Here is a 13,259-nt window from a genome sequence, read left to right on the forward strand (position 1 = left end):
AGATAGTATTTCCATCACCATTTCTGTTATTGCATCCCAACTTCTAGGCCGAGATCTCTACTCATGAAAGTGACCTCTCCTTATGCTGAATGTTATCTACTTTTACTCACTATTTAAGAATTGTAATGTAATCATGCTGTTTCTCTAAGTAAAGCAAATCTTCTACTTTCTGTAATAGATGATATTTTGCCTTGAGGAAAGAGCATTTTCTGTGAGGCTTCTCTCTACTGGAGTCAGGGTTCATTCATAGATATGGTGATGGAAACTGTTTGGGAATGTTCCTATTACCATAGTGGATTACAGAAGGGTGGTCTGGCAGATGTGGGCTGATCTTGGTGAGTCTAGGCTGTGCTAGGTAGAGGCAGGAAGGGGAAGTGTAGAAATGTTAGTGGTGTAGGTTTTAGGAGTCAATTCTTAGGTCTTGGGAGTACATGCTCTACATAAAATTTTGTGCATCTCTGTGGATTATTGTGTAGGAATTAATCATATGGATATATACTTACAACTTAAATTTTTTTTTGTTTTAATGAAATTATCAAAAAACATAATTAAGAAGGCAGCAAGCTCACTCTTTTATGCCACTGTGAAAGGGAAGTCAGTTCCCATCCCTTGTTTCTTCTCTGTGTGTGTGTGTCACTGTGACCACATAGCAAAGTGAAGTGTGCTCATTGCCTCAGGGACGGCTGCTGGCTATCACAACTTTTTATGAAATTCAGGTCATACTTTTTTAGGTTTTATATTTTTTCATGCAGTACACACATAGTATATAGTTAATATTTCTGATGATTGAATATCAAATAGTTTCAAATGTATTATTGATTTTATTTATGGAATATAATTTTCGTGCTTTAAAACTATGGAGTATTTATTACATTCAAAAATGTATTTTCAAAACAATCTTTCCTGTGATAAATTTTAGAAATTTAGCTTGATTTTGCTTCATATCATTGATGTACATGAATTCATCTTGTATCATGTGTATTTTATACTTTTATATTGGTTTTATCTAGACTGACTTCTTGCTAGATTCTATTTGGAGATATAAATCATTATTTAATGGTTTTGATGTTCTTTTTTTAAATAGCATATAACTACTTTACATTTTCACTCCATTGAATTTAATTAAGGGTGAGAAGGTGAAATATCTCTTGCTGGGACCAGACCTGTCAGTGAACAGGTCAGTGTGTTGGTCTCTACTTGTAAGGAAGGTCAACAGGTCAGGTGAGGGTGAGATTTCAAGTGTTTGTGGGGCACACTTAATTTATACCTTGATTCAGCTGTCTCCCATTTGTGACCTGTCCCCCTAATGCTTAGGATCCCAGGTTTCTTCAAGTCTGTACTTGTTTGTTGTTTAAGGAATGAGGTTGTTGCCTCTGTTGTCATCATTATTGCATTATGGTGCATCTGAAAAAATGCATAAAAATTCATTAAGAATTTTACATTTTTATTTTAACTACCACAGAACCTGCAAATTACTGAAAATATATTAAAACTGTACCTTTGGATTATTTTCTGTAAAATATTTAAATTTTTTTAACTTTGTCACCTTCTTAGAACATTGTTGCACCAGTCACTACCTTGCACTGTGGCACTGCCTGCATCCAGGAGACAAGGGCCATGCCCACACTTTCTCTATACTGTGTTAATGAGCATGTAGCTGAGGATTAGCACTGGGTAGGTTAGGTTACAATAGCTTAGATGTAGTCAGGTCAGGCTGCATGAGAAGAGCAGCCTCACAAGTGAGATCTGTGAACTAAGGAGGATAAGTTAGAGAGATAAGAACGATGAGTTTCCTTTCTTTCCTAGGCCTCACCGTATGTTATATGTGTAGAATACCATTAGTGTTTTGTCAGCACTACAGAGCCTCAGGTTATGCATTGGTTATTCTACCCACAGCCTCTGGTGTCATGCAAGGACACATAACATGTTACTTAAGCATCATATTAACAACTCTAGTATTTCACGTCAGCCACTAACATGCATCACCAACCACAAACAAACATCTGACATCACTAGCATCATCATGTATCATCTCACCAAAGCCCCTCTAAGCATTTATGCATCACCTGGTGAAGTCATGCATCACTCAGGTCATCACACAGGCCACTGGTGTCATGCATTAACCTTGGGACATAAACACTTCATGCACCTCTCTTTAAGGTTATACGTATACATCACCCTGTAATTATAATCTGCCCTGCAACCTTTCATAGCTGTAAGGTGTTTGGTGTAATGTTGATCATTGTATACTAGACATAAGCTAACTTAAACTTTTAAGCCTCTATGCATAATATTCTTTTCCCCCTTTTCTCCCTCCCCTGCCCTCTCTCTCATTCCCCTGCCAAATGTTACGCCTCCCCCCTCATCTCTGTAACCCGTTCTCTCCTGGCCCTGAATGTTGGTGTGTGTGGTGGTGTTGGTGGTATTGGTGGTGGTGGTGGTGTGGTGGTGGTGGTGTGGTGAAGCAGGCTCCTCCCCCCTGCCCTCCCCCATGAGCCAAGCCCCGCCCTCGTGGGACCCCCTCTTCCCTCCTGGAGGACCCCCACGCTCACCCAATGGTAAAAATGAACACTAGAAATTTAATAGTGGTGATTCAAACGTTCCTCTGTTGGTTTTCGTTCATTATTTTTTCCCACTCTTGTTTTGTTTCTCACTGCCTATGGTCGTAAGTTTTGTCGTAACTCCTCACTCTCCTTCTCCTTGTCTGTCTGTCTGTCCATCTTGTTCTGCGGCTCCTCACTTGCTCCAGCTGTCCTCACTGTGTTCTGCCACTTGTTAAGGTGTTACTGTGTATAGCAGTGTTCCTCATCCTGCTCCTCTCATCACCTTCATTATCTCTCTCTCTCTCTCTCTCTCTCTCTCTCTCTCTCTCTCTCTCTCTCTCTCTCTCTCTCTCTCTCTCTCTCTCTCTCTCTCTCTCTCTCTCTCTCTCTCTCTCTCTCTCTCTCTCTCTCTCTCTCTCTCTCTCTCTCTCTCTCTCTCTCATTTGTTTATATTATTAAAATGATAAATTAAGTCAAATTAAGCACGTTAACTGTACCAGATTTTTTGTGTCTTAAAAGTTAAGCAATTGTAAATTTTTAAGACAGACTAAACACACACACACACACACACACACACACACACACACACACACACACACACACACACACACACACACACACACACACACACACACTGCAGTGCTCTCTAGCTCAGTCACTTAGCAGGCTGAGGTTTACTCCCTGCTCTGGCTGCAAAGGGGAACAAGCCCTGAACAAGAGGATGAGGTGGGAAGGATAAAGCTGATGATCATAAGCCCACCATATGATCCAAGAATGATGAGTTACTGATAGTTTTTCAAGTTAACATTAGTAGAAAAAGTGTGTTACTGTGAATTACTTGAATCTTAAACAGCATTGCTTTTAATCATTAAAGTGATGGTTCTTGACTGTTGTTATGGGAAATATGAGCAATTTATGACACACACACACACACACACACACACACACACACACACACACACACACACACACACACACACACACACACACACACACACACACCATCCACTGTCTGCCCCAGTATCATAAGGCATCTGAAGCACCAAACCCTAAACATAATTGTGTCCTAACTCACGGTTGAGAGTCTATGCGTACAAATGAGTGTGTTTGGCCCAAAAATTTGCTCGTTACCTGATCACCTGCTGCCTGAACCTAGAAGATCCTGTGAGTCAGGCCTTCAAGTCCCTTCAGAGGACATAAACAGCAGGAGCTTTTTGTAGATTTGTTTGCATCACAAGGAGACCTAATACCCCCTCCCCCGGCCTGCCCCACTCCCTCCCCGACAAGCACTGCCCCTGTCCCAACTTCCCCTCTCCCTCCCTCGCCTGCCAATCTGCACGGGCTCACCTGTTGCACTCCTAGTTAAGGTGTTGTGACCAAGTCTTCCTGCCGTGCATCATGCTGTAGGTTGAAAAGCACAGCACCATTGGCACACCCAGGAAAAAGCACCAGATATTGATATCAGGAATTTATCATTGTTATCAAATTCCTCTTCATCCAGTATGCTATCAGCTGTCCTGGAGTTTCAGTGCATAGTTTCCTTCAGTTGCACAGTAGGTGCCTGAAATTTTTGTAAGTGCATCAGTAGAAATGTTATGATTGGCAATTAAGCAGTGAAGTTTTGTGATTCCATAAGATATGTAATTCTTGATGCTCATTCATGCAGTACTGCTTTGTGCTCAGTAAAGCAGCCACGGCAGGAACGAGGCTGTGTGTATGTGTGTGTGTGTGTGTGTGTGTGTGTGTGTGTGTGTGTGTGTGTGTGTGTGTGTGTGTGTGTGTGTGTGTGCACATACCTGTTCCTGTGTGGATGGAATCATAACTTGCCCCTTCATCCCCTAGTTTGAGGAGAGTCGCATCTTCACACTTAAAAGAAAAACATGAACTCATCCTCAGTTCTCAGTGATCTCTCATCTCAGTGGGTATAAAACTGCCAGATAAACAACACTGTGGACCACCCCTACTATCCACCTTAGCCAGCATGTCTTAGGCCTTGCTCTCTCCATCCTTGAGGAGTCCCTCACCCTGACTAGTGCTGCCCGGCTTTCTGTAACCCAAGCAAGCTTTGCCACACTCGTGGACATTAAGAGTAAGCTAGCTCAGTCCCTCTTTCTGTAGGCCAGTGCGGCTCTCCTCATGCTCCTCCCCACAAGTCACTGCGTTCCGTAAGCCTCAATGAAGTCACCCCAACTGAGATACTTATCCTATTCTTGTTCTTTCTCCCTCCCCTCGGCAGCCTCCCCATTGCCCTCCCCTATGAAGAGCCCTGCGCGCTCCCCCATGCTTCAGACGCCTTCAGCTGTAGCTCTGTATGACTTCGAGCCTGAAAATCCTGGAGAACTGGGCTTCAGTGTGAGTACTTGAGGGCATGGTGGGTATGTGGCAAGGAAAGGGTTTGCTAATTCTTCATCTGGATCCATTCACTGGGAGACAGATTGCTTTGTGGGAAATCCTGTATACTTGTCATTTATTCATATAGGTAAGCATACATCCATTTGACTTTTGAACTATAATATCTATGTATAAAATAACTAAAGTATGGATTACAAACTCAGTATTAAGTGGGGAGTGATAAGTGTCTTATTAATATGTAATTGATTTTTCATTTTTTTGTATCTTACACCCTCAGGTTCCATTTTGAAATAGGTATATGTGTTTTGCACTTTTGAAATTCAGATCTCTATATGGGCATTAGTAATTACTTTTCTGCAGTTGTGTTGCTTCTTTTGTGAGGCAGTGATCACACCCCTCTGTCGTCATGCCAGGCTCAGACTTGTCTCTGGATGGAGGTAGACTTGTTGGACAGGAGGCAGATACTAAGTGTGGGAAAGTTTGGAAGACAGTGAAGAAGACAAATATTACCACATGTATATTCTGTGGGAAAGAAAGTGAACTAGAGGATCAGCTTGCTTGGAGGACTAGTATTAGAATGCAGCATTATGCTTTCTTACAAAGTTTAAGAAAATTCACTGTTAATGTAAGGAAATTATTTGCAAGAATTTGTATAGGTATCACAAAATAAGATGGTGAATCACAACTGCCACATCTTGAATAAGGTTTGCACTGGGTTTAATTGTTATGGTCATATCATGTTTTCTAGGATGATTATTTTAGGATGATTATTTTACTAAATTTACAAGGAAAGGCTTTTTAATAATATGTGAGAGTGCACTTTGTCTTTATCAGTGTAACCACTCAGGAATTAACAGTAGCCAGTGATTGCCTGACCCTCCCTGCACCCCTCTTTGACTTTGCTGTGTTGCAGGAAGGAGATAACATCACCCTCACGCAGAGGATTGATGAGAACTGGTTTGAGGGCTCGTTGAATGGCAAGACTGGCCTCTTCCCTGTCACCTACGTCAATGTGACTGTTCCTCTGCCCTAAGTCAGCCCTGCCCTGCCCTGCTGCAGTCCTTGCCTCACCTCACCCCGCCCTGCCCTGCCCCACTCAGACAGTGAAAGCACGAGGAACATTTTTTCTCCTCCAGCCAGCCAAGGAAGCAGTGAACAATGTGTGCTGGTGTTGCTGAACATTGTTGTTGTTCTCATTATAATACAAGACTGTGATGGTGACCAAGTGTTGTATGTGCTAGAAAAATGAGCTATCTGATAGTGATGAGAATCTGCCATGTAGTCTTTATGAATGGTGGGTGGCCAGTACAGAAGTCAGTCAGTCAGATGGCCACCTGAAGTGTCTAGAGGGGATGAGAAGATCTGAAGATGTAATACAACTCAGAAAATGAACTCAAGAGAAATACACATGATTGCAAACAACCAGAAACCAGCATTAAAAAAAAATAAATAAATAAGTAACAATCAGTTGCACCAGATCTGAACATAAGGAAATTCAAACTTGTCCTCATATTGCATGCAGTTCTTTAGTTTACTAAGATTGCATTCCTCAATGATCCTCAGAAATGTCTTATGGAGCAGCTGTTTCCATATTAAAAGGTACCAGATGGAAATTAGCGTAATGCTGTCCAGAGACAGATGGTAAGCACCACTGTCTTTACATCAAGTCTGCAAGTGTATGAAAGATAGGGTTATCATTTCCAGTAGTCATAATATCTTTCTGTCTAGCCTTACAAACAAGACTTTCAAGGTTATAGTGTTGATGCTGTGTCCTTGCATAATTCCTTCAAGCTAATCATCAGATCTTGTCTTTTCAAGCAAACAAATGAACATTTAGTAGTATGATATTGCTGTATGTTCTTTATGAAATTCTCACTAAATTATCAACAGTTTCATTCTCTGAGACTAAGGAAATAATGATTTAACTTATAAAGCACAGATGCTAGTAATAATAATACATTGAGCACTGTATTGTGCATAGCTTGTCATTCCTAATGTGAAGAAACCAACACAACTTACAAGCATGGATAGTCATTAGGAACTGCTGTGCCAGTTGGACATGTGTGGGTTACAGAACATGAGAGTCCTGGGTAGTTTGGGATCAGGGAGAAGTATGAGCAGGCGGCTGCCTTAGTGGGGTAGGTGGGCTTGGTGGGGTTGAGAGACATGCCCACATTCCCACACCTGATTTCTTGCAGACACAGCACACTCTCCCATCACAGTCTTAGTCGCGTCTTAACATTACTTGCAAGGTGGATATTACCTGTAGGTCGGCTAGCCATCGTAGCACAAGTAGACAACCACAACTTTTACTCATTCAAGAGTCATACTGGGCTGTTGCTGCTTTTTTTTCTTTTTTTCTTTGCGCCAAAGCATTGCAGATTTCATGAAGGGCCCAGCAGCATTTTTCCTCCTTTTTCGTCTTGTCTCGGTAGCTTGATACATTGCCCTCTCTCGAGACCTTTATCAAAACATATGTGATGGTATTTTAAGAATAAGCATCTGTTGTCTCATGAACTTGTACATGCAACACAGAAAATACACACACACACACACACACACACACACACACACACACACACACACACACACACACACACACACACACACACACACACACACACACACACACACACACACACACACACACACACACACACACACACACACACACACACACACACACACACAGACAGAAGGAAGCCTGTGTGTTTCTCACTTGCCCAAACTGAACTGTGGAGTCAAGTGAATGGTTGCCAATGAAATTCAAAGCTAAGCTCTTTTGGTAATCAGCCACACCCTCCATCAGCCACCAGCAAGTGTAGGGACAGACACAACCTTCAGTCAAGGGTTGTGCATTACAGAACAAGCGGTGTCAGTCAGGCTGAAACACGCACCACTGCACCTTCCACACAAGCAGTAGTCAGCAACCATGTCTGTGTTGCTAAGAGCCACAAAAGCAACATGAAATTATGTGTAGAGAGCAGTCCTAAAGCTACAATCCTGGACGGGTGGGTAAATGCATGGAGGGCAAGGATACATGGCACACACAGCTGCAGTTGCCTATCACTCCCTCCTTGCATGTGAGTGGCCACTAGAAGTAAAACTTGCTGCCCTGTTATCTGGTGATCAGAGCTTCATCAGTGTTGCTGTTCTCATAACAATGAACCTTTATTCTTTTGCATATTCTTGGGATTTAAACTTTATCCAGAAATTGCTATTAGTTGTCAAAAACCTCAGTAGGTGGGAATTTGAATATGAGCAGAATATTTTAAGTCTATGTAGATGATGCATAGCTATATTATGATGTTTAGATCAAAGCTAACATGTGCATGGAGAGCAGCAGCATAGTGGCAGTGGATGGCTCTGGCAGGCAGTGGTGCCAGCACTGGGGGAGTGGGGAACCAACCTGTGTGGGTCCCTGCCAGTGCCCCAGTGCTAACCTGAGACACCTCTAAGCTTTTCTTGAATCCTAGTGTCTTTGAAAGTCAGCCATTCGTTGTGCAATGTGATGTTGTGATGTTTTGTGTCTCTCATGATGATGTTGATAAAGAACACTGTTATACATATATATATATAATATAAATATATATATGAAGCATTTTTTGTGGGGATGTTTGTCGGCTGCCTTGGCAAGCAAGGGGTCCACCTCTCCCAGCAGGCCGTGGAGAGGCTTACTTCCAAGTTTTTGGGTTTAGCAGCAGGGCCTCCTGCTGCCAGATGTGCCCAACAGTCACACTCGGTAGGTTCAGTCCTGACTTTTCCTGTGTTGTCTGCCACGAGGCACAACATGTCGGCTTCCCTGCAAGGAAGCCATTCTGCATAGTAGTTTATTCATTCTGCCTTCTCCATAGTTTCATGTTAGATTTACTTAAGGAGAGAGAGATTATTATGTACACTTGAGATTCATTCCAGGTGACCCTTTTTTTACATTGTTACCTATTTTGTAGTGCAGGTCCCAGGCAGTGGTGCCAGGTATGTCCAGCTTCCGTGGTTGGTGGTTCAGTGTGACAGTAATTGTTATCCGTGAAGAATTATCTCTACTAAAGTGTTGTAGCCTTTATATATATATATTGATGACAGTTATGTAGGCAATTGAAGACTTATGATAAAAAAATTATTACTACTCCTGCAGGTTTGTAATTATGTATACTTTTCTCTTTCCTTCTTTTCTTCCTTCTCTGATTTTGCCTTATGTTGTACATAATCACACTTTGTGTGTTCCTATTTATTTCTTTGAAGGTGACAACATTGTACATAGGTGGTCGGTGGTCACTGAGACGCTGCCCTCTCCCTTCAGGGAGTGCAAGACTTTCCATCATTTACATCATTCTTCCTTTCTTTTTGATATTGATTAATGCAAAGCATTCTCCATGACAGTAAAGAACACAGGTAGATAAATTAGATTTGCCCCAGAGATCACTGGGAGTGTCCACTGCTTCACTGCCTCCTGGGCCATGAGTGTTGGGTGTGCAGTGGGTCCTGTGTGGCCCTCAGTGTGGTAGCTGATGTGGCCCAGTCACTACCCCTGTGAGAGTCTGGATGGAAGGAAGGCACTGCCTGGCTGGTCATTTGGTCTACATGTCTAAACTGTTTTTTATGAGTTGCTTCTTAAGAATTGGTGTGAGTCATAATATCAGTAGGAAACTGAGAGAGAATTAATTATATAGATTAAGAGTTGGTCAGTCATAATTACAAAGGTGACCGGAGTGGTGTGATTGTAACAAAGTGTAGAAATAGGTACAGAAGGATTTTTAAAACCCTTTACCTCTGAGACCCATTTAGAGAAAATGGGCTCTTTAAATCATTAAGCCGTGATTGTGATGACATTGTGACCAGGGGAAGGGAGGGGTGGGCAGGAGGGAGGGAGGGAAGGAAGGAAGGAAGGAAGGAAGGGATGCACCTGGAACAGGCAATAAGGGCACCAGTAGCAAACAGCAGTCAGTGTGCAGTGCACTGCCCCGCCTCCCTCTAGCCCCTCCCTCCGCCTGGCAGAGAGAGGGTGTCCCAGCACTACGTAGGTTCATTTACAGTAAGCATTTTTTTTTTTTTTTTTTTTTTTTGTGCTACGATGATGCTTAATATTTTTTTTTTTTTGTGACAGGACACCATAAGGACAGGTTTTCTCTTAATAATTACTATGTTAAGAATAACAGTAATAATAATGTTAATGATAATAATAATAATCATAGTAATAATAACATTAATAATAAATGAAAAAAAATATATTGATGTAATACTTAAGTACAGGGGGGAAGAAATATCTGTATTATTTTGGTTTGACATTATATTTTATGGGGAAAAGTTTCAGTGTTCACAGAGATATTTTGCGTTGAGTGCAAGAAAAGTCCTAATCTAAGTCAGTGTTGTCGAGTTCTGATGGTGAATATTTTGGTGGTGATGTCCTCCCTGTTAACTCCACCTTCCTTCCCTCCTTCCTTCCCTCCTTACCTTCCTTTGTCCCTCTCACCCTTCCTTCCTTCCATCTCCATAGCTATCATAACTTTCTAATCCCTATTTCTCCTTCCTTAACCATCATACCTTCATTTTTTCCTGCTTTCCTTACATTCCTCTCCTGCTTTCCTCCTTTTCCTTCCTGCCTTCCTGTTAATTTTTTTATCCTCTCTGACTCATGCAGTGTATTTTATTTTGTGCTTTGTCATCACCTGTTCTTCCTGTCTAATATTTAACTCCTGCCCTCTTCCATCCCCTTCCCCTTCACTTCCTCCTCCCTCCCTCCCACCAGTAGTGTTAACGATGAACTACTTAACAGCGTAATGAAGATCATTTTAAGCATTATCTTGTGAGTAAAAAAAAGAGTACATTCATTTAAGAAAAATTTCTCTCTCTCTCTCTCTCTCTCTCTCTCTCTCTCTCTCTCTCTCTCTCTCTCTCTCTCTCTCTCTCTCTCTCTCTCTCTCTCTCTCTCTCTCTCTCTCTCTCTCTCTCTCTCTCTCTCTCTCTCTCTCTCTCTCTCTCTCTCTCTCTCTCTCTCTCTCTCTCTCTTAAAAAATCCAGCAGACATTTGTGGCTCAAGAAAGCAGTAAATACCCTCTTTTCCACTATACAAAGTTTCACCTCTCATTCCTCTTTGCCTCCTAGTTTCTCTCTTCATCCTCAAACTCCATCCTCGTAAATGCATCTCTCTCCATTTTTCATGCTAGAGCCCCAGCCTTCTTCCTTGTTATTCCATTCACATGGCCCTGAACAAAAACCTCACCAAACTGCTTAAAAAGAAACAATAAAAGGGTGGCATTAGGGATTTTTCTTGGCTTCTGGGCCGGACGTGGGTGGGGCCGCTTGAAGACTTGCTATATATAATGATGTGCTGGGAGCATGCTGTGCTGTTTGGTGGTGCATAGAAGTAGCAGGAGGAGTTCATGCTCAGGTGTTGAGGAGGCAGCTGTGTGTTGCCTCTCATCTGCATGGTGAGAGCACTGCTGCTTCTGTTTGTTGAAGTAGGAGGAATGATGCTGAGGTGAGGGCCAAACCATTAGGTGTGACAGGTTGTGATGGTGTTCTAACACTTCTAAAACATTAATCAGTTTTGAGGGACTGTTTTCAGCATGTGAGGTGAACAAAATTACCAATTGTGTAACAGTATGACCCACAAGACTTGTAAGTGTAGGTGTTAAGATTTGAACCAACTGGTCATTGAGTGTTTGTTTGTTTGAATGTTGTGAGTGACATCATGCTGGGAGGAGGAGGAAAGGGGGGGAAGCAGCGACCTGACCTGGTGTGGCCCATGGGTCAAGTCACTGAATAGATTGGTTGACATTTATCAATGGGAAAAACCCAATTTGGTAGCTATCTTTTGTCACCTTTCATCTTTCCTTCTCCATCTATCTGCCCATCTGTCAATCTGTCTCCTTTTAGTATATCTCCAACACTCCGTCACTTTGTCTGTTCATGTGGAATAAACGTTGACATGAGTACCTGGTGTGTCCTTACTTGCCTCCTCTCATTCCCTCACACAGGTGCTCAAACAGAAATGTGAGCCAGGATAGACAACCCTCAGCACCAGAAGTTGTGCTGATATGATGTCAGTAGATAAAAAGTAAAGATCATGCATGAAGCTTCTATTTTTTAATGTTAATACACTTTTTACATACAGCCTTGAAATTTTACCTCCACCATGAACATTACTACTTACCTCCACCCTGAACATATACACTGTCCTGAGTGCTATTCATTCTTTTCACCAACCTGGATATTATTACATTTCTTTACCTCTGATCTGAACACAACACCACACTCCTTTACCTCCACCCTGGACTTCAGCACACTAATTTACCTCCACCTTAGATATCACTATTACTATTTTTTTTTACTCCAGTCTATATATTACCACACTTCTGTACCTGCAGTCATACTCCTAAACCTCAGCCATATCTTTAACTGCACAGCGCTTAATTATCATGGGCATCAGCCTCTATGATTCTACTGTAGGAAAAAAAAAACTTTAATCCTCTCTGTCAGCTGCTCGTGTATTCCATGCCTCCAAAGCCTGGATATATTAGTCATGGTCAGACGGCGAGTAATCTTATATACCCACTTGCATTTTTATTTATCTTTTTCTGTCAATTTTAAGTCCTCTGATCTGCTAACTCTCCTCTAGTAACAAGCTGACAGTTGATATATTCTTCATCACTGGAGGATTTAGACTGAAGAAAACAGCAAACACGGTGGAAATGAGTGTGGTACGTTTCTTGACAGATGGTAATGACTGCATGCACCATAGCACTGATACACTATGATACCGCGCCTGCAAGTAATGTGTGTGTCGCATACTCATGTGGATATCAAAGCTTCTGGTATACAAACCATCGCTAGTACTTCAAAAATCTGCGCATTCATAAGGACTGCCACACAAATGATGACTTGGGTTCTCGTCGTTATTCTTGCCTACTGATTAGGCAGGATTCTTGTTAAAACTATGACTAGATTTATAAAAGCGCCACTGGAATTCCTAGTAAACTCCATCAAAGTATGTTAAGATATAAGAATAAATGAAAATATGGGAAGTTGCAGGAAGCCGTCCAGCTTACACGTGACAGTCCCTGTATAAAACTTGTCAGCCTACATCTATCTATCATCCCCATCCACAAATTTGTTTAATCATAAGAACAGAAGAAAGTAACATCACATAAGGAATTAAAAGTTAAAAGAGCGACAATCAGACTCCAAATGTTTCAGAATGCGAACCTGAAGTTTCTGTGCCACCAAAATACCAAATTGAAGGTGCGAGTGCTGGCCTTTCTGTACGTAAGCTCACCCTTATGGCAACATCCACAGCCATGACTTACACCAGCGAGTCATGAAGCTGATGTTATGTAGCTATGCTCGGTAACATTTTTAAAGGGA

At 41.8% G+C, this 13,259-nt stretch overlaps 1 protein-coding gene across 1 annotated transcript in view; it reads left to right on the forward strand.

The window, feature by feature from the left end:
• Window positions 1-11,830, forward strand: part of LOC135108381 (endophilin-A-like) — a 124,406-nt gene extending 112,576 nt beyond the window's left edge. The window contains exons 11-13 of the mRNA XM_064019322.1: window positions 2,469-2,558; window positions 4,780-4,895; window positions 5,809-11,830. Coding sequence (XP_063875392.1) covers window positions 2,469-2,558; window positions 4,780-4,895; window positions 5,809-5,928 — 326 coding nt within the window. The 3' untranslated portion in view covers window positions 5,929-11,830. The remainder of the gene's footprint in view (window positions 1-2,468; window positions 2,559-4,779; window positions 4,896-5,808) is intronic.
• Window positions 11,831-13,259: the final 1,429 nt, after the last annotated feature.

The sequence above is a fragment of the Scylla paramamosain genome, chromosome 17, assembly GCF_035594125.1.
Source record: "Scylla paramamosain isolate STU-SP2022 chromosome 17, ASM3559412v1, whole genome shotgun sequence".
NCBI classification, from domain to species: domain Eukaryota; kingdom Metazoa; phylum Arthropoda; class Malacostraca; order Decapoda; family Portunidae; genus Scylla; species Scylla paramamosain.